Below are 23,781 nucleotides of genomic sequence, written 5' to 3' on the forward strand. Positions count from 1 at the left end.
TTAAAATCCAAAATATTTTAATTTTTTATGTAAGAAATAAACAATTATCCCCCGTAGACTAAATTTTGTAATAACAAAAAAACAAACACAAAATCAAGAATATTTTAAATAAACTAGAAAATTTTGTCTTTTATTGTAATACGCGAGGGGTCGCCTCTTACGTTAAGAGCGCAAATAATGTAAATAGATGTCGCTAGTTCCACTAATAAATTCGATATCACCGGCTCCGCCACGGCCCACTGGTATCGATATGCGTCTGGCCCACTGGTATCGATATGCGTCTTGGTTTAGGTTTTAGGGTATTATAGGCATAAGCAAATATCATTACTGAAAAAATACACGACATAAATATCGTGAAATTAAGAATATATAAGCGTAACTCGAGTAGTTTCCGCGTTTTTTTTTTCTTTTTACGGAAAGCAGTGGTCATGTCCAGGCACTCATTCGCGGGATTTTCATTGAGAGGCCAGAGCAGAGCTGCCAGAGCACCCCCCTCTTCCCACTCGCGTCTTTGCTGGCTACAAGTACGCATATATATCGACGCCGTACACGCCGCGTTTCTCCACCGGGATCTCTTCGTACTCCGCTCTTCTCCGGTATGCGGTATCGTAGGAGTACAGCTCCCGAGTTTTAATGCCAATTTGGCACCCGCAGCATCTTCGGAACCCTCCTGAATCCCCGGATCCACCAATAAGATGGCAGACCTTACTTTGAAGCTAATTTTATATCGTTTAAATGAAACGGTGACTAATATGGCGGATTCTATTTTAGGCTTTTTTTACGTTTCCGAAACCAGAGAGACTTTAGACGTAGTTAATATGCTCTTCGTGGGTTGGATTTTGCTCGGGGTTCTAGTGTACCTTTTAGGTTCGTTTATCGCTAGTATACATGGTGATAGAGTGATCGAAACCGCGGAAGATGAACAATCGAAAAGCGAAGAACTGTCAAAATCCAGCGAGGTAAACAATGCCGACGGTAAACATGTTAAACAAAAGTCGACGGGCGCGGCTGGTTCGGCCCGATCATCCGCCACGGGAAGCCCCGTCAGCGAGGAAGCGATCGTCACGTACTCGGTGGCGGATTTGCAAGGAGCGCCTAGAACTGGGGCCTTGGAGAAAGTACCAGTAGCCGTCGGGTCGGATGCGGGCTCAGTCCGATGGATAAACTCAATTTTGATATGGTTCCACAGCACTTCGAAACATTCGCTTTTAACAGATTGCTGGATTCACGCGATCAACGAACGGACCACCAAAATTTCACCGGAGGTAAATCGATCATTTTAGCATCCTCAAATACAAATTATATAGTTTTATTTAGTCTACGACGCTCCAGGTAGGCCTATTTAATGAATATTTACGCGCCGTAATAGCCCTATTTATGTAGGAATCCTTTCGGGCCTCTTTTCTCCTGGTCCTATACTCCTATTCAATATAACTAGCTGCCGCGTTTGTTTATTCAGGCTCTTTTGAATTTCCCCCGGGTCTAGCCGTGTCCGTATTATTAGAAAGGTTTGTGTACGCAAGGCCCCGACCGCCGTTTCTACAAATATTTCTCCCATTCCTCCCACTTCAAAGGAGTTTACCGACGGCGTGGTTTTAATATTTTCCCTCGACAGATTTTATTTTGGTTTTCACTGCTGGAAGGCGCAAAAATTCACCCGCTTTCCGCGAAATAAGCACTTTTGCTCTAATATCTTCTTATGAACTCTGGCATTATTCGAAACTACCCACTTTTTTTGATAACTCCCCGCGCAAAAAAAATACCACGAAGAACTTTCAGTTGGAAAAATATGTAAATGAGTAGGGTTTTTTATTTTTTTTTGCTATTTTTACATCCTCGGGAATTACACGCTCGGCGTTAGAAAACGGTTTTCGGTAATTTTTAGTTTTTGAACATTTCGCTCAAGGTTTCGCCTTAAAACTGGGATTGGCCCTCTTATGCCGTAAATTTTGGAATTCTAAGAGCTATCCCGCTTTAAGTCGTACGAAAAGTTCTTCCAAAGAGCATTTAGAATAGAATCCGACTTCCGGGCGCTAGCAATCTTTATGGCTTCCCGAACTAATAAAAATAAATTGGCGAGAGAAGATCAAAGCCTCAGCCAATATCATATTTCACGTCTATCGCGTCAGTCTCGCGGAGTTGATTAAACAAGACCACGTCTTATGTTCGAGCAAAGAGTCTCCGGTTATAGATAATAGGTCAATTTACACCGCTTATACCGTTCGTCGATGATTGAACTCGTCGTTAAAAACAGCTATGTTGTTTATAACGCTTCTAGTGATATGGGATGCCAAAATGGGGATACATTTTCGCAGTCAAAACAAATAAAAGTAATGGCCTCTTTTTTTATTGGATCTTGCAACTTATTTAATATTTGCAGCGTTATTAAATCGTTATTTAATATTACAATCAAATTATTTTTTAAATTGTTTTAAAGTGAATATTTAAAACGTGATTTAATATATTTTTAATTAACTTAAATCTTGTGGCAATGCCAACTAGGAGCAAGCTAAATTACAAGTAGTAACTAATTTTAATTAAGAAAAATGTATATTTAAATGTACATTTAAAAAAATCGTGGTTTAATTGGTTTTAAAAATCATTTATTTAATGACCTTTTCATGTATTTTGAAAATGCCAAATAAAGTAGATCATGTAACAATGTCAATTCATAGTAAGCCAAATTACAAGTGCAACTAGTTTTAATTAAGATTAATTTATAATTAAATGTTAATTTTCTTATTGATTTAAAGTGCCAATTTAAATCGTGATTTTAAGATTTTTAAAAAATAATTTATTTAAATGTATGTATGAAAATACACAAAAGTAGATTCTATAGCAATTCTATGGCAAACTAAATTACAAGTAACCCTTTTTAAATTTAGGTTAATTACCGCTGCACGTAAATTAATTATATCTATATTTATAAAAATTTACAAAAAAAAATCAAACTGAAATAAAAGCACAACTTTGTTGGGAGACCAACTATAAAGGTCATTGAAGCATTAAAGCTATTTTACGATTTATTTAATATGATTCAATAAAAGAAATATCTAATTATAAAATGGGCCAAAATAATAAATTTGATAGTTGTGTCGGTTTTGAATGCGTATAACAAGTGGTATAAAAGCAAATTTAACGATCTTCAGAATCCGTGAGCGTCAAAATTAAAAATAGTCATGCCTCATTTTAGTCGGCATATCCTTCAACCGGCGGATTTCAGTCGTGGGCGGACAACCATTGGGGTTTTCCTTCCTCTCCAGCTTTCTTCTTCAACCTATTTTCTTTAAAAAATATATCCTTTATTGTTTCTTTACCCGCTGGTGGAGTCACGAAAGTCAGAAAATTCGGGTTCCACTCGAGCGGGCAGAAATGTACGAGCAAGACTGTTCTGGCTACTTATAATACGCGGTCCACCCGACTGTACCCGGGGAAAATGCCAGTATAAAACTAATGAGCCTTCATAGCATCTAATAACCTTTGCGGAATGTGAAGGTTCATTGCGACACAAAAACACTAGTTCCGCTTTCAATAAATGAATAAAAGCCGAAGAAAAACCTTTGCCGATGAACTATCGAAACAGCTCTAGTTTCTTTCAAACTTTTCGTTTCTCATCGCGGATAGACTATGGCAAGAATATATTTATTCCTACTTGGGGAGAATGAATATATTGATACGATTTATAGTTTTGTTGCTAATCCCTCCTCATGCTCAAAGAATAAGCTCCTTCCTCCCAGAAAAATCAAATCCCATTGGTTCCCTAAAACTGAAGTTTCCGACGCGATTGAAGCAAACGACGCGACGGTGAGGTTGTTCCTTCCTCGACTCGTGCTGGCGGAATATTTTATCATCATTCCCGAATCCCACGATTCTATTAACATTGCTACCCTCTATAAGTATAAGTGAACGATATTGTTCCATAAGTCTGTCATTTTGGGGAATATTTTACTGAGAGCTAGTAATCGAGTGACTTCTTCGCAACAAGAAAATATCCCCCTAGTGATGCGCTGTCAAAGGGTATACGTGTAAAGCCAGGCGCTCACTGCTCTTCGTAACGTCTCCGTCATACCTTTCACAAGCCTTTGCTTCGAAACGGAGAGCCAGTGCCCAGTGGGCGTCTAGCGTGACGCGTTAGTAAGCGGATGCTAAACGACGGCGAAGTCGGTTTTGAGAATAGCTCTCAGTAAAACTTTTGCATGTGAAGTATAGGAAGTGTCACACTTATGTAAGAATATTATACACTTATGGTATAAATGAATGCCTTCTTGGTGATAGCTTGTAGTAGGCTTGTGGAGATTCCAGTGATACCAGACGGTAAAATCCTTATCTCCGTCGAAGGCAGTGTTGTCGGACCAACAAGGGGGTTTAGTTTTCTCAATCCAGTGTTAAGCCTCGTCGCAGCGAGGAAGTAATAGCTAATAATCGGATTTGTTAGCTCGGTTGGTTATTCACTTTTTATTCATAGCGTGTAGGTGGATTGTCGATAAACATTCTGAGTACTGTATACTGGAACCAGTTCGTTTCAGTTACGATGAAGATAAATAAAAAATACCGATAAAAGTTATTATTAGAGTACAACCGTAGTCGTCCGTAGTGGCAAACATTAAGGCCATCTATCGGGCGCTTGGGGAAATAAAAATTCAAATTATTTTGTGTCCTTGATTACGAGCAGACGGAGCCGCTTTAATCGATTGGAGTGACCCCTTCGGGTTCAAAGTCGTTATTGACCTTTGAGAGACCCCCTCCTCGTCGCTTTAATTAGCGTCGTCTGTTTAAGTCAATTATGATAATGATGAGATGGAAAGGCGCGAATAAGTCAATAAGATAACTACCAGACGTGATATCATGAATATATTTAACAGCAGGGTAAGATTTCTAATTTCGCCGTCTAATTGGCGCGACTTAACAACCACGCTTTCGCCCATTCGTTAGAGCAATCCTTTTTAGTTGCTTCGCTCGTCTAAGCGGAAAATTTAATCAACACGCTTTTTTATATATATACACTTTTTCCACGGTTTTTCGTGATACTTTTTACCAAACCGTCCTAGGCCTTAAATGTTTTCTGTCGTTTACAGGTTTTATGTTAAGATAAAGAACACGCTATCGTTCACTTTATCGGAAGAGTTCAAAGTTCGTCAAGCGGAAATTACTTTAACGTTTATAACCTGCGGCTTGTACCTAAGGAAAGTTACGATTGTTTCTGGTGTTTCTTCTCTTTATACGCTAGAGTGTCTGCAAAAAATAGGCTACGTATACACTCCTTAACGTTCGTCGTACGCATTTTATATGGTTATCTTAACCTGTCTATCGTTTATCTACTCTGTTTACCTTTTTCAAAATGTTCTGCAAAACTGGGCCTTTCTATAAAATAAACTACGCTTGCTGAACTTTTTTTTGTGTAGCTCATAGCCTCATTCGTCACGAAACACGTAGAAGTTCAGTTCAGTTAATGTTAAAAACCGGCTCCCTCACCGAATTTACTCTTATGTCCCGGGCTTTCGTAGTAAAACTTCATCGAATGGTCACCCGTGACGCAGCAGCAACATAAAAAAAAGGACTAATGTCAAGGGGGGCCAGTTCGCGGTTCTAAAATCTCAGGAAATTTTCACTTTCTCGTCGTCCGCGTTTGTGACGTCATCATGAGACTCCTATCCCGTCCCGTGTCTCTCGCTAAGCGCTCTACCGCCGCAAATTTCTCGGTTATTTTCGAGTTTTTTACAAAAATTGAAGGCGTGTAAATTGTTTTATTGATATAAAAAAAAATATTTTTTAAACCAGAATTTATTGGACAAATTCATTTTCCAATAACCTCTTTGTGCTAGCAATTAAATAACTATTAGTATTTCCAGAAGTATATAATATATATCTTATACATAAGTATTCCTATCCTGTTAATGTTATTCGCTTAAAACATGTATCTTCGCAGGCTCCCACTGATTTTACAAAAGAGGTTTCCGAAGAAAGATTATTATGATTTTTTTAACCTATTGCATGGGGTAAATTAGGCGGAGTGATATTTCTTTAAATTTTGAGGCGTGCCGCGGTTTGGCGGGAAATATCCTCCCTTAAAAATACCTTGGATGGATCCTTCCCTCGTGAAAGATAATTATTTACTTATGGTCGCTTCTAGTTCTTGTTTTTAATCCTAAGCCTTTAACACTAGCAAAGGGCCAAATGGGGAAGCCACTTGTGTAATTATTGCGTAACTGAGCAAATTGGAGTGTATCACGATGAGAGGTGGGCCCGGAAAAGTCATGAATGTGCCATTAGTGAAAGGCGGCTGGTCTGTCATTGTTTTAGATGTGCGTGCAGGACACCCTTTTCTCTAACCTGTTTTCTATGTACTTTATAATGGAATGTTACAGAACAGGGCAGTGGTGGGCATCGCTCACCTCATTTAAGATAATGTTGTCATTTTGAGCGGTGAACGATCGTTCTCGGAAAAAAGCTAAACAGAAATAAGTAGAGCACAGATTCCGTTTCTCAATTTAACGCTAGTAGAGAGGAGCGCCGATTTCCCCGCTCAAATTAATGAGTTTCTAAAAGAGAAATGCGCTGATTTCCCCGCTCGAATGAGCTTCAAAAAGAGAAATGCGCTAATTTCCCCGCTCGAATGAGCTTCAAAAAGAGAAATGCGCTGATTTCCCCGCTCGAATGAGCTTCAAAAAGAGAAATGCGCTAATTTCCCCGCTCGAATGAGCTTCAAAAAGAGAAATGCGCTGATTTCCCCGCTCGAATGAGCTTCAAAAAGAGAAATGCGCTAATTTCCCCGCTCGAATGAGCTTCAAAAAGAGAAATGCGCTAATTTCCCCGCTCGAATGAGCTTCAAAAAGAGAAATGCGCTGATTTCCCCGCTCGAATGAGCTTCATAAAGAGAAATGCGCTGATTTCCCCGCTCGAATGAGCTTCAAAAAGAGAAATGCGCTGATTTCCCCGCTCGAATGAGCTTCAAAAAGAGAAATGCGCTGATTTCCCCGCTCGAATGAGCTTCAAAAAGAGAAATGCGCTGATTTCCCCGCTCGAATGAGCTTCAAAAAGAGAAATGCGCTGATTTCCCCGCTCGAATGAGCTTCAAAAGAGAAATACGCCGATTCCCTCTCTCAAATAAGCACGTAATTAGGAGAGGGCTGATTTCCCTTCAAATGAGGTTCAAAAAGAGAAATACTCCGATTTCCCGTCCCAAAGGAAGTGCGAAAAGAGAGAGCGCTACTGCGAATGGTTATCAAGCTAGCGAGCAATGCATGAGCTGAGAGGCTCTTAAATAGAAATGCCCATCACGATAACATATGGTTCTGAAACCACCCACTGCGCCTTTTATATTTTCAAAGGACGCATTTACGTTCTTGGGGCTCTCTGCCCTAGGCTGGGAATTGAGCTTTTCAATTACTTCTAGTCCCCAGTCAGCCTCCTTTCGATTTCGCCTATGCTATCGCCATTAAATCGAATCTAGGCCGTTGAACGATTTTCCTATAAATTTTGTATCACGTACAAAAGTTTTATTCGGTATTGTGGCCTAGTCTCTCTAATACCATTAATTACAAATCCCCCCCCCCCCCTACTCTATTCCGCTTTTTGGAAAACGTGCCTGTAACTTACAAAAGTTGGTGGTTTCGTTGCTATTTTGGGATCGCCCGAGCTCACTCGAAAACCTTTATTTCTCTTTTGACATTTGGGCTATTCACCCGTAAAGTGTATGAACTTTGACGTCGTCTTTTGGTAAAATTGCTCATAAACGGCTAGCTCTGTTCCATATTTAGACTCCTAAATTTGCTTTCTTTTTATAGTTTTTGCGTATCTCAAACGCTTAATATAACACGCCTTCATACTGACAGTTGTATATTTTCCGTATAACATAATTTATGCGGATATTTCCAATGAAAGCAAAATAAATAAACAAATAGTTTAGGTCATGGGTTCTTGTTTGTTAATATTTTCTTATACAAATTACCTATAAAAATTCTTTAGAATAATATATTATTTCTTTAAAACATTCGGGTCATTTTGCTATAGATATTGAAAATTATTGAATAGTCGAAATATAGATATTGAAAATTATTGAATAGTCGAAATATAGATATTGAAAATTATTGAATAGTCGAAATATAGATATTGAAAATTATTGAATAGTCGAAATAAAACATTTTTGTAATATCTAGTCCGTTGTATAAATTATTACGCGTAACTTGAAAGAAAGTAAGAAACGTTCGTAGCGTACAGTATGATATACTCGTATATTTGGGGTCGTTCACAAATTACCTAACTCCAAAATTGACTTAAATGCCACCATAAACCCTAAAATTATTAAATTACATTCAAAATTAAGTATAGTGGTATTGTTTTAGATCAGTCCCTTGAATAATACGACATCCTCGTATGATTAAATCATGACTAAAATATAATCAGTAGCTTTTCCTGTATGAAGATATGAAACAGTAGTCAGGGCCGTCTTTACATATTTATAGGCCCCTGGACAAAGCTAGGGCGAGACTACTAATAACCCCACCCAAGTTTCTAACCTCCAGCGCGAAGTACATCGTCGCTGTTATCTACAACTATCGGTTCAAATAGTTTCACTTGTCCTACAAAAGGTTATTAAAGAAGAAGCTTATTCTAAATTTAAAAAATACTGACAGCCAAAAGTCTTTATTCGTTTTAGATTTACCCTGGTTATAGACGCGACTAAATACGAAGTTTATGACTTTCGAGCAATGTTAAAAACATTTTTTGTGATTAAAATTTCTTTTGCATTTCAAAAATTGAAAAATGGGGCCCTCCAGAATCTTGGGGCCCTAGGTCAGTGCCCTTTTTGCCCAATGGGAAAGACGGCACTGACAGTATTAAATCATTATTAAACTTAGTCTGGGATATTAAGACTACTTGGTAACAGAGTGATCAGCAGTATAAAAATATTAAGTATATGTCATTAGTTCTATTTAGTATATTAAGGCCGAATATTGACCGAATTACGGCGAGTTCAAAGAAAAAGCAGACAACATTTTATCTTAAAGGGAATGTAACCTCCAAGTCGGTCTCTACGGAAGAGCTTTTATGGGGGGGGGGGCTGACAAAATTAGCGTTAACCGAATTAAAAAGTCTAAATCTATAATTAAAATGAGTGCCCTTCCAAATTTTAAATTTAATCGTCAACCTGTTTTATCTTTTCTTATTAGAATGGAGTATTGGTTGAATTCGAAAAACTTTCCGAAGGTTGTCCTCAACCTGAAATCCGAGATGTACAAGTTAGCGCCGAAACTAGTAATAATGTGGTAACTATTTTTTTTTATTGTTTGCCTGTACTGTACTTTTTTAACGTTTGGAAAAAGGCCCGGGGTTAAACGTTTCGTAGTAGTATCAAATCCAACGCAACAAAGCGCTTTTGCGTTTATCAAACAGTTGAAATTTTTCGTAGTGATCATGACACAAATTTCTTAAATGAAAACCCATGCGGGCGTTTTACCGCTACGGAAACACGCAATACCGTAAAAGCATTCAGTGACCCTTAACTGAAAATTTATTGTATACTTTGACTGTACCTCTACCAGCGTGTTTTTACTTTTAATTAGCCGCTTTACAATTGTCTAAAATATGTGTCGTGATCTCTGCCAGATTTTAAATTTTTTGGTTTACTATGGCACCTGCAGCTTGCCAACTTCTGTGGCACGGAATATTGGTTTTTCCTCTTTGGTATCGCGAAGACTTTTCTTTTAAGGGGGGGGCTTTGCCCTGTAGGCCATAATTTTATATACTCGCTTAACCAGAATATTCTTATCTTTAAACTTAAACGTGAATCAAATTTGAAACTGGTTTTAGCAGACTCGTATTTTAAATTTACTTCCCTCTTCGCAGATTGATGTTGTTGTGGTGAGAAATATAACCTATATATAATGTACCGGTACTATAAAAATTTAGAGAAAGTGTTTTTCTTGGTGAAATAAAATTTGCCCAAAGCTATATTAATTTCTTCATTTCAAGATTTTACTTTTTATGCTATTATTTAATTTCTCACATTTTTCTCAAAATAAAATTTAACTATAATTTAAAATTACTTACGATAAGTTAAGTTAGAAGAGACCACCTATGGACTGTGAGAAGGATGATTTTATCACCTTTAAAATTACTTAACAATTATCAAATTAACCAAGTTCCTATTTTTTATTAAGGCCCTTAAACTACTCTAAAATCGAAATTTAGTCGCTAAATTACCCTATTTTCAATACATTTGGGGAAAGCGCTATTAAATTTAAATATTTTAATACTATGTTTAACAGTCATTTAATAAAAAAGCTTAATGTTGAGGTGTATTGATTCAAAATAATTACAATTTATTACGCATGTTAGATTTTGAGGTAATTAAAAACTGGCACCTTTTTGTATAATTTAGTTCAAATTAAGATATTTTTGTTTTACAAAAATTTTATTCATATTTACCTATTTTAATTATGGAAAGCTCTTTTCCCCCTACCTATTCGCTAGATTTTGGTGGGAACCACAAGTTAAATACATTCACTTAATCCTATAAATAAAATTTTGTTTATTAGATAGAGTCGCAACACATTTTTAATAACTTTCCTTGAATTTAGCTTAAAGGTAATAATTATATATTCAATTTTTTTCTCAATATTTTTAGACAGTAAATTGCAGGGTAATAGCCAAACAATTAGCTTTTATTTTACTGGCATCCAGAAAGAGTGGTAAAGAGAAAACTGCTTCGGAATATCAGTTGATTTTAGACCATTTAGATGGAAAGGTAAAACCAAAGTTTAATTAACCATCTTTTATATCTACTTAATATTTGTTTGTTTTTTAGCTGAAAGTAACATGTAATACGGAAGATAAGCTTTTAGTTGTTAAGTTTGTGGATAAACCTGATGTAAATTTAAATCTCAAGTTACTTAAAAGTGGTGCTTTGGTATGATATATCTTACATTTTAATGTACTAATTTTAAGCATTTTAAGAGACTTTTTTATATTTGTAGAAGGAATCCACATTAGATCAACGTGCCTTTGAAGATGTTATTACTGACATTGCTATTCAATCTTTGGCAACCGCTGTAGTAGATTTACATTTATCTCAAGATCCAGATTTTCCGAATTACGTGAAAGATAAAGGATCTATAAGTCCTTCCAGCTTTGGCAGTGTGGTAAATATATTAAAATTAAGCAGTAAAATTGTTAAATATGAACAATTTTTTTTTCATTCACAGACCACAGAGCCAGCTATAGTCAGGCACGAACAAAGGCTGTTTGTTAAAGTGATTAAAGCCAGTAATTTAGGCGGAGATAAAGGTTGTCAAGAAGCATACTGCATTGTAGAAATGGATGACCCACCTCAAAAATTTCAGACTTCCACTATTAAAGCCACTAATAGTCCTTTTTGGGATGAGCATTTCTTATTGTATGTTTGGATTATTTGACTTAAACCTTTACTTATTCAATAATTTTCTTTCTCTTTTATTTAGTAATGTAAAGAATTCTTCAGCTGAAGTTTTGTTTGAAATTTTTGATAAAGGAAAATCATCTGGAGGTAATTTTAAATTTATAGAAATTAAAATATTTTTAATGAAAAATTAGTGTTGGGGTTGCATAAGTCTATAATATTGTTACAAAATATTTCATCTTTTGTTAATGCAAAGTTTTTAAAGAGTTTCTCGAGGGTGATTTTCTTGTGGTGGTGTTACATATAGCTCTCAGTAAAATATTTCCCAAAAAGTCATACAAATAGAAAATTTTAAAGACTCATGCTAATTGTTTAGTCAGTGGCGGTGGAAGGAAAATATTTGGTGAGGTACAAAAGTAAAAATCCGGAGTAGCCCAAAGAGCTCAGAGATATTTATATATTTGTATGGCATATTTGCTAGTGATTTTCAGTATTTAGCCAATAGCAAGTCTAATTCCGTATAAAATTAAATTACTTAATTTATGTAACTATATGTGTATAATATAATTTTGGAAAATTATAGACCAAAATGTGATTTATAAAATTTTTAAATGGGCAATTTGGGGGGTACAAATTGATTGTACTGCCACCTGAAATCTAGGAAGGTACAATGTACCTCCGCCACTGTGTTTAGGCAAAGGTTTAATCCCAGGTAACTTTTCTTTAGTAAACAGGTAAGTCCCTTCATTGGAATTTAATCTAAAGCCAGAAATACTATAGGTAAATTTTGATGGGCATAATACTAAACTATATTTCTTTTTAATAGAAAAATTTTTGGGTCTTGGTATTGTAAGCGTAGAAGAGCTTCTTAAGAATCCCAGTCAACGCCAAATCATCACTTTACAATCCAGGCCATTGGAAAATGACAAAGTGACTGGCTCTTTAACAGCTGAAGTAAGATTAATTATTATTTTGTCCTTGGGTCGTTTTTCATTAATCATATCAATGATCACACAATGACAATATTTTGTAGTTTCTATTTATGGAAGGATCTGAAATACCAGTTCGTCAACAAGCTGGGAGAACAGTTGAAACAAACAGTAGAGTGACTTTAGGAGGAAAAATAATCACAACTACGACTATCAAAAAGTCTGGGGAAGAAGGTAATATATTTTAGTCCTGTTAGTTAGTTTGTGATACAGGGACTTCTAGATAAATTATCGTAAGTAGGTTATTTTTATCATATCTGATAAAAACCAACTATTTACTGATTTTTAATTATTGTTTTAAACTTATCTTTCTTCCAAAATACTAAAATTTTTACTTAACTAATTTACGAATTTTGCTTTGCATTTCTTTTTGTTTCTTTTCTATTTTTGGTCAATTCTGTTTTATTTTGGCTGTTCCCACTGGATTGCCTTCCTCAGAACTTGCATGCACGGATCCATTGAGTGAATCTACATGTTCCACCAACTCTTTGGATAAAGATCCTTCTTCCTCTCCCAATACATATCACTCCCCTCCACCTTCGCTTACTCCATCATCTTTTTCTAATAATAATAATAATAATAATAACAACAACAATATCAATGTTAAATATTCAACTTTACCTAAAACTTCAGTTCCTTTTTATGACAAGCCAAAAGTTGGTTCTACAACAAATAAATTGGGGTCCCTAAGACTGTTAAAGCCATTGTCTGAACATGGGTTTCATCCCAAGTTATTCGAAAAGCCAAATTTTGAAGTACCAGTCATAAAACCAAACTATGAACGCATTACTTTGCTGAAAAAAATGTCATCATTTGGATCTCCTTTGAAAAAAGCCTCATCTCAGGACATATATTTCAAAGATGAAAGTGATCCTCGCTCTGAAAAATATAGGTCATGGGCGAATTTTATTTCGATTCCATTTGTTGAAACTAATAATAACTTAATTAGTGAAAAGAACAGAGCTAATGATGAAGCTAATTCTAAACCTAGCTCAATCAGTAATATCAGTTTGGAACCAATAAACAATTTCTTAGTTGATATAAACAGTGTTATATTGCCAAATACCGAATGGAAGAGCAGCTCAGTTAATGTGGTTGTGGATCCCGTGGAACCAACTCATATTTACAATGAGTTGGATTTGCCCCCTTTAGACTTGCCAAATACACCTTCTCCCGCCCCTGAACAACCCGCTACGACCAAATCACCTTTTCCCCTAGCCAACATATTAACCAAAGGACCAGTTCTTCGAGTTACCCCAGCCACTCCCAACGATAGCCTAAACGACACCTCTATTTTGCCTGACTCAGTTGACTCTCTTGACTTGGTTCCAAATGACCTAAAACCTAACGACAAGAAATTGAAAGGGAGGAAATGGCTTATGTCTAAATTTAAATCAAAGAAGAAAAAAGATGGGAAGGGTAAGAAGCTCACCTTAAAAAAAGAAGCAAAAAAGCCATTTTCTAATAAAGACAATGCAATTTTAAATAGAGATGGCTAAATTCGGGTTATGGCGACTTTGGGTTTTAGTTTGCTTAAATTTCCTCTCTTTGCTTTCACTTTTCAATGCTTTGTAATTGAATATTCTATACATTAAAGCGTAATTTTCAAAGAAGATGGTTGTCTTTGTTTTTTAGATGCTGTTGATGACAGTGTCCCTCTCACGGATACTGCTCTGAAGGAAATAGAACAAATGGGAAAAACGGGAATGTCCACTAACAAAAGCACTCTGATCATACACAGTGTGCAAAGGGTAAATTATATGTACTTGTAACTTTAAAAACTAATCCATGTTATAATACTTTTTTATGATATGAAAATTTATATTTCCTCATTTGTACCCTGAAAAGTATTCAAGTTATGTTTGCTCAGTATGCTTAGTTTTTCAGAGAGCCTAGTATTTTTTAATGTATTGCATGACCTTGCACTATAATTTCGTATTGTAATTGTGCCTTTTTTCATTTATGTATTTATTTTAATTAACATTTCATTTCTTGATTGCCCTTTTTCTAACAATATCCTCCCATCTCAATTCCATATTTTTTTTGCTGCTCAAAATAGGAAGTAGTTCGTCCCACTCTCAAGGTAGGTTTAAATTGTTCCATCAAGTATTTAGTAAATTACAGCTTGCTTTTTAAGCTATTGTCCTCACCATTTTTTGTCTATTGCAATTTTTTACAAATAACATTTGATACAAACTTGTAACAGGTGAAATTGGATAAAGATGGCAGGTGGCATGAAGTGCCTGCACCACAGGTATATAAATTGCACCTTTTTGCTTTAATTACCCTATGGTTTGCATGCTTTTTACTAGTCATGAGTGAATGTGATGGGTTGAGTTATTTTGTTAAAACCTTATTTCACACTTTTCTTTCAATTTTCAAAGACTAATGGTGATCATAGTGGCTCTGGTAGTCCTTCCAGTCCTACAGCGAAAAATGTTCCTTCACCAGCTGAAAGTGCATCGTCCAGTGATAAAGGTTGTTGTTATTGAATAATTCTAAACTCACAAGCCTTCAGCCTTACATTTATTTACATACAGATGACAGGTCAGGCCGCACTAAGGAAAGAAAGTCATTTATGGGAACACTGAGAAAAAGGTTGAGCTTTAAAAAGAATCGATCTAAGTCTGTCGATCCCAATGCAGCTGATGGTCAACAAAGTTCGAACAGCAGAAGTGCCTCTGCTGATCGTTCTAAATCGGTTCCTGGATCTCGAGAGCAATCAGCAGGAAGGCAACCGAGTAAGCTAATTTTTTTCTTTATTGCACTACTTAACACGATATTGTGATTATAACGATTATTTTAGTAGAATAGTAGAATATATTTGAATATTGAAGTTCCCACCAAAATAGGCCAAAATTAGATATATATTTCTGTTTGAATTCTAAGAAACCACTCTGGGGCTTCAGGGAATAGTAGCTGCCTCTTGGTCGCCTGTTGGTATCAAGCGCCCAATATTTTTTCCAGAATATTTTATCTCGGACAATGGTCATACCCATAGTTGGGGTCGGGAGCTTTTAGACCTCCCGCCCAATTATCCTGTCACCTTTGATGGCGCGGCTTAGTTTATTTTTACTTTATTTTTGGGGAATTGTGCATGCTTTATTTTTGCCGCGCCGCTTTTATCATAGTTTTGGAATGCCAGGGACGACATATTAATTATAAATTTATCATACCCGATGCCAGGGCAATAAAAACGAACTCTTTAGAAGTTTGTGGGAAACCAAATGTTTCGAACTTTCCAATTAATCTTAATTTTTGAGGGTCAGTGAAAACCCATGAACTTTTTTAAAAATATTTATCATTCTGAACTTTGACATATCACCAAGGAAGGGTAATTTAGACCCAGGATGTAGTTCCTTCGTTGGAAACCGCCCTCCAACGTGTCCGGTATATATACCGAGGACTTGAAAATTAAAGCAAGAAAAAAAGAGAGAACTGTTCTCCAATAAAGACGGGCACAACTTCTCCACCCAGTCGATGGTACCCTAATATAAAAAGAGAGACATAGTCTCCACTCTCGGTCTTAGTGAGTTCCGCCAAAAGTAAATATTGAGATCTCAATATTTACTTTTGTTTCCGCCAGCCGTTAATCTGTATATTGTGCCTTGGATTTGCTCACCGACAGCAAACAAGTCAAAGTATAGTTGAGTATGAAACCAAGATCGATATAACTCTAGTAGAACAATGGTTCGCCACTGACCCCAATCGTATTAAAATCCCTGGCATCCATCCAATGTTTAGTAGTAGTTTTGTAGGATTTAATTAATTAGTAGTTGTGTATGCTACATGTTTCATTTTGGGGAAATGTACGCGTAAAAATTAACATTAGTAAAATTATTGTACAACCAAATTTAAAATTCTTAGTAATGATTGATAAATAATAATAAATCCATTTTAATTAAAGTAACTGTAGATATGACAATATTCTTTCGCTCTAAACCCTATCCCTAGTTTTAGGCCTTTTGTAGTAATAGTTTCATGTTAACGCTTGGCATAGTAGGGCCACCGAGGGCAGCTAGTAGGCCTACGGAAAAAGTTGTTACATGATTTATGAGAACTATAGTAGCATGAGTATGTTTTATTAATGTTTGTACTATGTGGTTTTATTTGGCCTCTGTTCGAGTGTGTGTGATAAAATAAAAGGTAAGGGTGCTATTTAAATGTTGGTATTTTATTTCAATAATGTATAATTTATTTATATCACTTTTTGTAGATTAGGTCACTTTTAATTGAATTAATGATTTTTACTCAGGTAATCTGGCTGTTCCAGGTGGAGGCAGTACCAGAAGTAGCATTAGTGAAGGATCAGGCTTCAGCGGGGCTTCAAGTCGGACGTACATTAACGAAAATTCTACATTGGTTATTGAAATCAATGAAAATGGAATTACAAAGTACTTTCTTACAATTCTTAAACTTTCATTTGGGACCAATAATATTTTTTTTATTTATAGACACTACCTGATACCATTCTCATTAGCATCCAGGAGTAAGTGGAGAAAGAGAGGCGTAAAATTACATATATATAATGATCATACTTTTGTAGCCAAGCACATCTCTGGGTTAGTTTTATTTGTTATAGACACTTTGAACAGATAATCACAGTTTTCTTTATTAAGTTCCGTTATTTGCCAAGTTTGCACCAGGCATTTTCCTAGGAGGCCTGGTAAACAAGCTTACACCTGCCGAGGTATTATCTGTTGTCATTTTGAAAAACCGTTTTTGGACCTAGAAATTGTTTTATTTTGTGCCATTTTTAGACTGTGATCTTCAGTGCCACAAAACCTGTCATGTGAAAGTGGAGTCACGGTGTCCAAATTCAACGATTCATTCATTGGAAATGTGAGTTTGTTTTTACTTTTAAATTTCTACAATTACTTTTAATTTTTCATTAATATTTGAAAGGGAATATGTTCAAGATCCAAGAATTAAGTCAACAACTAGTTGATCATTCTAATTGTCTGTTACAGAGGTGTTTTTTTTTAATTGAACTTAAATTGTAGAATAGGAAATTCCAGATTTAAAAATATATGAGATAAAAATAATAAAAATTAAGGCCTAAAACAAATAGATTATTAAAAGAGAAATGGTATATTATATCGCTTAACTGCCAACTGCGCTGCCTTATTATAATGATATAAATTTATTAACTATGTAATGTGCCCAAATTAAGAATTTGACAGAAGAAAACGTTATTCTCTAAAATGGTTTTAGATGTTGGTTTATTTTGAATTTATGTTTTGAAAGAAATGTGATCTTGTTTGTGAGCTCTTTTTAAATTTTGAATTTTTAGTGGTATTTGTCTCAAGAAATGAAATTTAAACATTTCAAATTAAAATTAAAAAAGAATATATTTTAATTTATTTGAAAATGGTATTTAATTATTGAAATATTGACGTGGAGATAATTTATACTTAATCGCTATATTTCAACTTATGAAATTAAAATTGCAAATTTTAAAGAAGCATTAGTTATCATAACTATTTTTAATAGCTACTGAAAAGCTGATAAAAACGCTTGTATAATAATTTTTCATGTAAAATGACAAAAATATTTTTTATTTTGGTTTTTATTCATGCTGAAAATTTTAACTGTCTTCCCTTAAATATAATTTTTAATGATTATCAATAATCTTAATAATACTAATAATATTATTAAAAAAGTAATATTTTTAAATTACATATGTACAGTTTCAACACTTCTTCCACCAGAACAAACTGGTTATTGTTTGTTTTTTGATGTGCAATACATAATTTGTTACTTAAATACATTTTAAATGATCATTAAAAGACATAAATAATTTTTGTTTCGAATATTAACTGACACTGATCTAATATTGAAAAACAATCGAGCTCTATTAAATATCCTAGTCACTGTAAAGATTTGGTTTTCCTAACCCATTCCTTTATTCTAAAGTTATTTTTAGTAAAATATTTCCAGAAAAAGTGGTTAGTGTTTAGTAATACAGCCTTTTACTACTCCGTTTCCTCGTACTTAATTGTTTGAATTTACTTTTAATTGAATGTTGTAAAATAAAACTTGTACTACGTTTTGTACTTGTAGTATGTTTGCAATTTAAAAATGGCAATAAACTTAGTTTTTACCTAAAAATTAGTTGAACACTGAGTGAATAGCTGGTGTCCACAAAGCAAATTAATAAGAGCATGCGCCATATTTCAGAAACAAATGTGTAAAATTCCTATTTTTAATGTGAATAATGTAAATAGATAATATTTGTTAATTTGCTTTTAAAAATGAGCATCCCTCTCGCACAGTTTTGAAATAAAACTGAGTTCTGTTCAGGAAGAATGGTTTTTAATTTAAAAAAAAATTGTTTTAACATGAAATATTTTGCTCAATGGTTTTCAAAAGAGAGAATCATCTGTACCTAGCCATAACGCATCAAGTTTTGTCCAAATACGCGGAAAACTAAAATAGTTAATTGATGTTCAATGCTTCACATTGGCCCAAATAATTAATTGATGTTCAACGCATCAAGTATTGTCTAAATACGCGGAAAAATAAAATAGTTAATTGATGTTCAATTCTTCACATTGGTCCAAATAATTAATTGATATTCAATAGAGTAGTGTCAGTGCTACATCACGCAACGTCACCCATGCTTTTTCCTATAGAGAAAAAAACGCGCCCAAAATGGCGGCCATGGCCAAAGCTACGAGGTGATACTACTCTATTAGTATAGACCAAAATGAAAGTTTGTTTTCATGTGTCCTACTCTATCTCGGGGTAGAACAGCCAGTGAAATCTCAGGATAATACCAGTGAAAAATCACATTCCCAATAACTTTTTATGTACATGTTTGCGGATAATAATTAATACACCATTAAATTCAGCGTAAAAAATGCTATCAAAAAAACGGAAAATAATAGGGGGGGGGGGCTATTCTTCACATTGGCCATCTTTTTTTTTTTTTTTTCTCGTTATGAGCCATTGTAACGGGTGGGACAATACAGTCCGCTCGTCCATTTAATTAATCAGGTGCGAGATATGTGTTACGGCCACGCCAACGGGGGGATACTTGGGGATAGGGTTGGGACACCCGTGGCGGAAGTATCACAACCACCCGTTGTGGGATTAGTGGTCGTCCTCACACGGCCATCCACAAACTCTGCTTCCCGGACGCCTGGGATTACAGGAGTGAGCCACTACTCCCGGGCACACATTGGCCATATTGTCTATAATCTTGGGGATTTTTATTCAAACCGAAATGAGTCTAGGTGGAGCTGTCTAAGCAAGGATTCTTTATAAAGAATCCTTGGTCTAAGGAGGCGCCAAGATCTTTTTATGGACAAAACCGCACAATCTCCAGCTTTTTTGCGCAGTCGTTCAATGGTTTTTTTTGGCTCCTGAATTATAAGAGCTAGGGCTTTAAAGACTTATAACGTTTTTATGGTTAAAGCTCAAATTCCTATACTCCAACCAACTTATTCTATAACGTTAGCATTTTCAAGAACTAAACAATTAAAATTAACTAATTAATGAATTATTTAACTAATGAGATACTAGTAATCGTAGGATTAAATTTAAACAACAATGGATTATAGTAAATAAAAAACAATAGCGAGACAATTTAACCAATATGAATAATGAATAAAACAAATTATTAGTACGTCCTGGCATGGTCCTGGCTCTCAAATTAGATACCCCAAATTAACAAATTATAATACACTTTTCTCTTAAACATTAAACCGCGAAATCGTTCTAGTTCGCACGACTATCCCGAGTAACACGACGCTACTTTGACCGCTAAATCGGTGGGCTAGCCCTATGGCGATTAACGCACGGGTTGATAAGAGTTATTGTACAGTGTACTTAACTACATCGATGGTACGGCGATGAAGCCGGTGAGGAGTTCTTGACTTCGGGTGATCATCTAGTGCAACCACGGCTACAGGCTCATCAGTGACGGGCATCTGCTACGGACGGCTGCCCCATGGCGAGGCGACCTTGCTGCTCGATTCTAATTACCGGCCGACGTTTAACGATACTTCGGCGAAGTTGATTTCGAATACCGCTTCTAGCTGATCCACGACGGACAGGGCTTCAAAGAGCTTTTTGGGCGCGATACTTTTTAAACTTGTCATTCACAACACGTTCCGGGTTTGTCCGAGAATCGCCATCGAGTCTTCTACATTACTACCCCCCATTGAGCCAGGAGCGTTACTATACATATTTAAACTAGATACAATACAATAGATAGAGAGCCAGGATTTTCCCCCAAAATATTTTAAAAGATGATTACAATAGCTGAGTTTAAAAATATATACATGGAAATGGAAGTTGTTGGTTGGACGGATATTGGAATTTATTTACAAAACAAGTCGTCGCGCTAAAGCGCCTAAATATTCGTTACAGACTTAATAGCTCTGTGATGTCACAATACAGTCTGGTTGAGATTGGATTTACAGATAATATTATAAAACAGAGATGAAGGGAAAATTAATAATTAACAAAATGAATTTGAATAATTTACTAATAAAATGATGTAAGAATGGCATTATAAATATAAATATTTACGTAGCTTAATTTTATAAAGATGAGATAATAAAATCACTTGTATTTGAGTAGTTTTCAGAAAAAGAGCCGGAAAAATTCCAGAATATGATTAGTTTCATCTGTGGGGCGATTCTGTAAAAAATCGAATGGGAATTCGATCTCGATACCCTATACCATGTCGAGATCGACTTCGACAATTTACATTGATTTATGCTTATTCGAAATCTTTACCGAATATCATTCGTCGAGATCTCGAAGATCGAAATCTAGTTTTCGATCGAAAATTGGATTTCGAATATTTACAGAATAGGCCCCCTGGTACCACAAGTTAGGAAAGTGGATGAACTTCGTTAGGTAGTTTAGCCTCAGTCGCTAGGATGGGAGGGGCTTATTTATTATGACGTTCTTTAGTTCTTTATTAGCTTAACAAAAGGTCAATGACCCATCACGTCAAGTCAAGGGGGAGCATACAAGTTAAATGGGGCTGCAAACATAATGTACCAAAAGGCAATAATGCATGGCAAAAGTGGAGGGAAAAAAAAGAAACCGAGAAGATAAAAGAAAATATAACACTAGGCGCGGAGGAAAAATAATGATTGAGGAGGAGTCAGTCATAAATGTCCAGGAAACGACACAGCTCATTTTTTTAACTTGTTCCACTTGAAATTCGTGAGCATGTTACCCCGTTAGAAAACGTACGTTGAAATCAGGGCCGGCGGATCATGTTAATCTCGGGTGGGTAGTCAGACGAGGGGGGGGGGATTTATTGGGTTATCCTACATAAAACGATAGGCCTATATAATACTAATTAAGAGAAATTGATAGAGGTTAAAACTACAAAAATTTAGTATTATCAAATTTATTATCACATAGTATTAATTGTGCAATGCAAAAACTGTACTGCGCTTTGCATTTTCGGAAATGAACTGATTCAACAATTTTTCCAAATATTTTGACGCGGGAGTTCATGTAGGTCTTAAAATTCATATGACTCTACGTGTAACGATGTTTGAAGGATCTGAGTACTAATATTTAAACTCAATTATATAGAAAGGTAGAGACAACGTTATAAAACGTAGTACTGACAACTGTGGGTACTTTCCCTACCCCAGTTTATGGTAGAAAACGTCGTTCCTTTAAATTAGGCACCGATTACTTAAATTACAATTATTTAAAAAATAAATTTAGCCTTTATGGCTTTGGTGTCAAATAAGCAGTTTTGGGAGAATCAGTTATTTATTATTTGAACACTTACATTAGAGCCCACTACTAACCGAATAATCAACTCAATATCATATAGGTCATATACATTTAGTATCGTTTACCTTCTAAAAGTTATAGTGTACGCACTTATCAATCCTACTTCACAACGCGAGGTAGAAATGTAACAGCTGATAACTATTTTATATAAATGTTTGATACAGAGAGACTAATGACGACAAACATTAACGTTAAAATACACTTATGAAAATTATGCTTTTATCATTTTATGTATTTTTAAATTTTGATTTTGATGATTTACTTCAATCTATTTTAATCGGGGCAGTGCCGCGTGCATAGTTTTCAACATCACCGATATTTAAAGCATGAGATAAAGATAGTGTTGTATTGATCTTCCGCATCACTTCCCGATATAAGTCCGTCTTTACCGTATTTTCAGAAATAGAAAGGGGATTGACGCGAGGGAATTAAAAAAACTTGTCAAAGGTCTATGTTTAAGTTGTGATTTGCTCTTTTGCGAAGACTGCGTTTTATTATTCACGCTTGTCTCATTAGAATTAATAACTTATATTTAATAACCTATTTTACAAATTTACTTCTGCAGTTTTTATACTGAAAAGTGTCACGCGTTACTCGGATTCACTCCTACAATGGGGAGAAGAAGAAGGTGGGGAAAAACAGGGAAAGCGGTTCTTCTCTCAGTGACGAATTTTTAATTGTGGCCGGTACAACGAAAACCATTAAATACGATCCCGTTTATGAACTAACTTCATCAAGGAGGGGATAGGAAAAACACGTAGTCCAGGGAAAATTGTGCAAATTATTATGTAGGCGGCATGGCTCTATTATTCGTTGCAAAACCTTTTCGAGGAGAGTGGAAACCTAGCTATTATGTGACAATGGCCGTGGCTCTATCCCCACAGTACCGACTTTGATGACATCAATTCCGGGTGGGTAAAATACCCACCCGGAATTTCCCGGGTGGGTACTTCTACCCACCATACCCACATTATCCGCCGGCCCTGGTTGAAATAAGGTGTAAAAATGGTAATTGTGGTATATAATACGTGTTCAACCCAATATCAACGTTTTGCATACGTTGAATCTTGGTGTGATATTACACGAAGTAAAGTTTACAATAAATACACGTGTTATTAACGTAGTTTTTTAGTATACTCAAACGATTAATTGTTTTTCTGGAAATAAACGTGTGAAAAGCGCCTTTTTAAGTTTAATTTTGCACGAATCGCTTTTGGTGTCCATATATACGTGTTGAAAACGTTGACAATTAATGCTTATACACTCATTGTTAATAGCGTTTCCTTAAACGAATTCAAAACGTCCAGAACTGGGGTTTGAAACCACGAGATGAATTAAGTGTTAATACAGACGTATCAAAAACGTACGTTTTAATTTACTTTTACACGAATCGCTTTTATGGTTGTATATTTCATTGAGTTTACGATTCTCAAATATTTCGTAGAAAAAAATATTACGGCATTAAAATTTGTAAAATAAAAGTATTACAGTCCAGTACTTTAATTAAAAATGGTTTATTGTTATACATAGAAACCACTTTAATTATCATTAACATCATCTATATTTTTATCTTCCGCCGTTGTGATCTTTAGCGTATTTTATCCATTCTCTTAATGTTGCTTGATTTCAAAATCTGTA

At 35.4% G+C, this 23,781-nt stretch overlaps 1 protein-coding gene across 7 annotated transcripts; it reads left to right on the plus strand.

The window, feature by feature from the left end:
- Nucleotides 1-341: 341 nt before the first annotated feature.
- LOC149933270 (uncharacterized) lies at nucleotides 342-18,480 on the plus strand. Of its 7 annotated transcripts, XM_090155087.1 has the most exons (20): nucleotides 352-1,265; nucleotides 9,171-9,266; nucleotides 10,628-10,747; nucleotides 10,808-10,909; nucleotides 10,977-11,141; nucleotides 11,205-11,395; nucleotides 11,460-11,524; nucleotides 12,204-12,331; nucleotides 12,411-12,540; nucleotides 12,805-13,785; nucleotides 14,002-14,117; nucleotides 14,426-14,449; nucleotides 14,573-14,620; nucleotides 14,751-14,844; nucleotides 14,907-15,107; nucleotides 16,622-16,760; nucleotides 16,821-16,928; nucleotides 16,986-17,056; nucleotides 17,127-17,208; nucleotides 17,272-18,480. In XM_090155087.1, the coding sequence occupies exons 1-20, from the start codon at nucleotides 696-698 to the stop codon at nucleotides 17,312-17,314; spliced, it is 3,474 nt and encodes a 1,157-aa protein (XP_090011213.1). In that variant the 5' UTR covers nucleotides 352-695; the 3' UTR covers nucleotides 17,315-18,480. The 7 variants fall into 7 exon arrangements, with proteins under 7 accessions (XP_090011210.1, XP_090011211.1, XP_090011209.1 ...); XM_090155084.1 differs by having other exon boundaries at nucleotides 342-1,265; nucleotides 10,977-11,395; nucleotides 16,640-16,760; XM_090155083.1 differs by having other exon boundaries at nucleotides 348-1,265; nucleotides 10,977-11,395.
- The last annotated feature ends 5,301 nt before the right edge of the window (nucleotides 18,481-23,781 follow it).

The sequence above is a fragment of the Leiobunum rupestre genome, chromosome 8, assembly GCF_980474605.1.
Source record: "Leiobunum rupestre chromosome 8, qqLeiRupe1.1.hap1, whole genome shotgun sequence".
NCBI lineage: Eukaryota > Metazoa > Arthropoda > Arachnida > Opiliones > Sclerosomatidae > Leiobunum > Leiobunum rupestre.

What these genes read in the sequence shown, in the direction of transcription:
- LOC149933270 (XM_090155083.1), top strand. Translation starts at nt 696, where the DNA reads ATGGCAGACCTTACTTTGAAGCTAATTTTATATCGTTTAAATGAAACG. An exon ending in CCGAAACTAGTAATAATGTG is followed by an intron (nt 9,267 to 10,627) that starts GTAACTATTTTT and finishes CAATATTTTTAG; the next exon opens with ACAGTAAATTGCAGGGTAAT. An exon ending in CAAAAAGTCTGGGGAAGAAG is followed by an intron (nt 12,541 to 12,804) that starts GTAATATATTTT and finishes TGCCTTCCTCAG; the next exon opens with AACTTGCATGCACGGATCCA.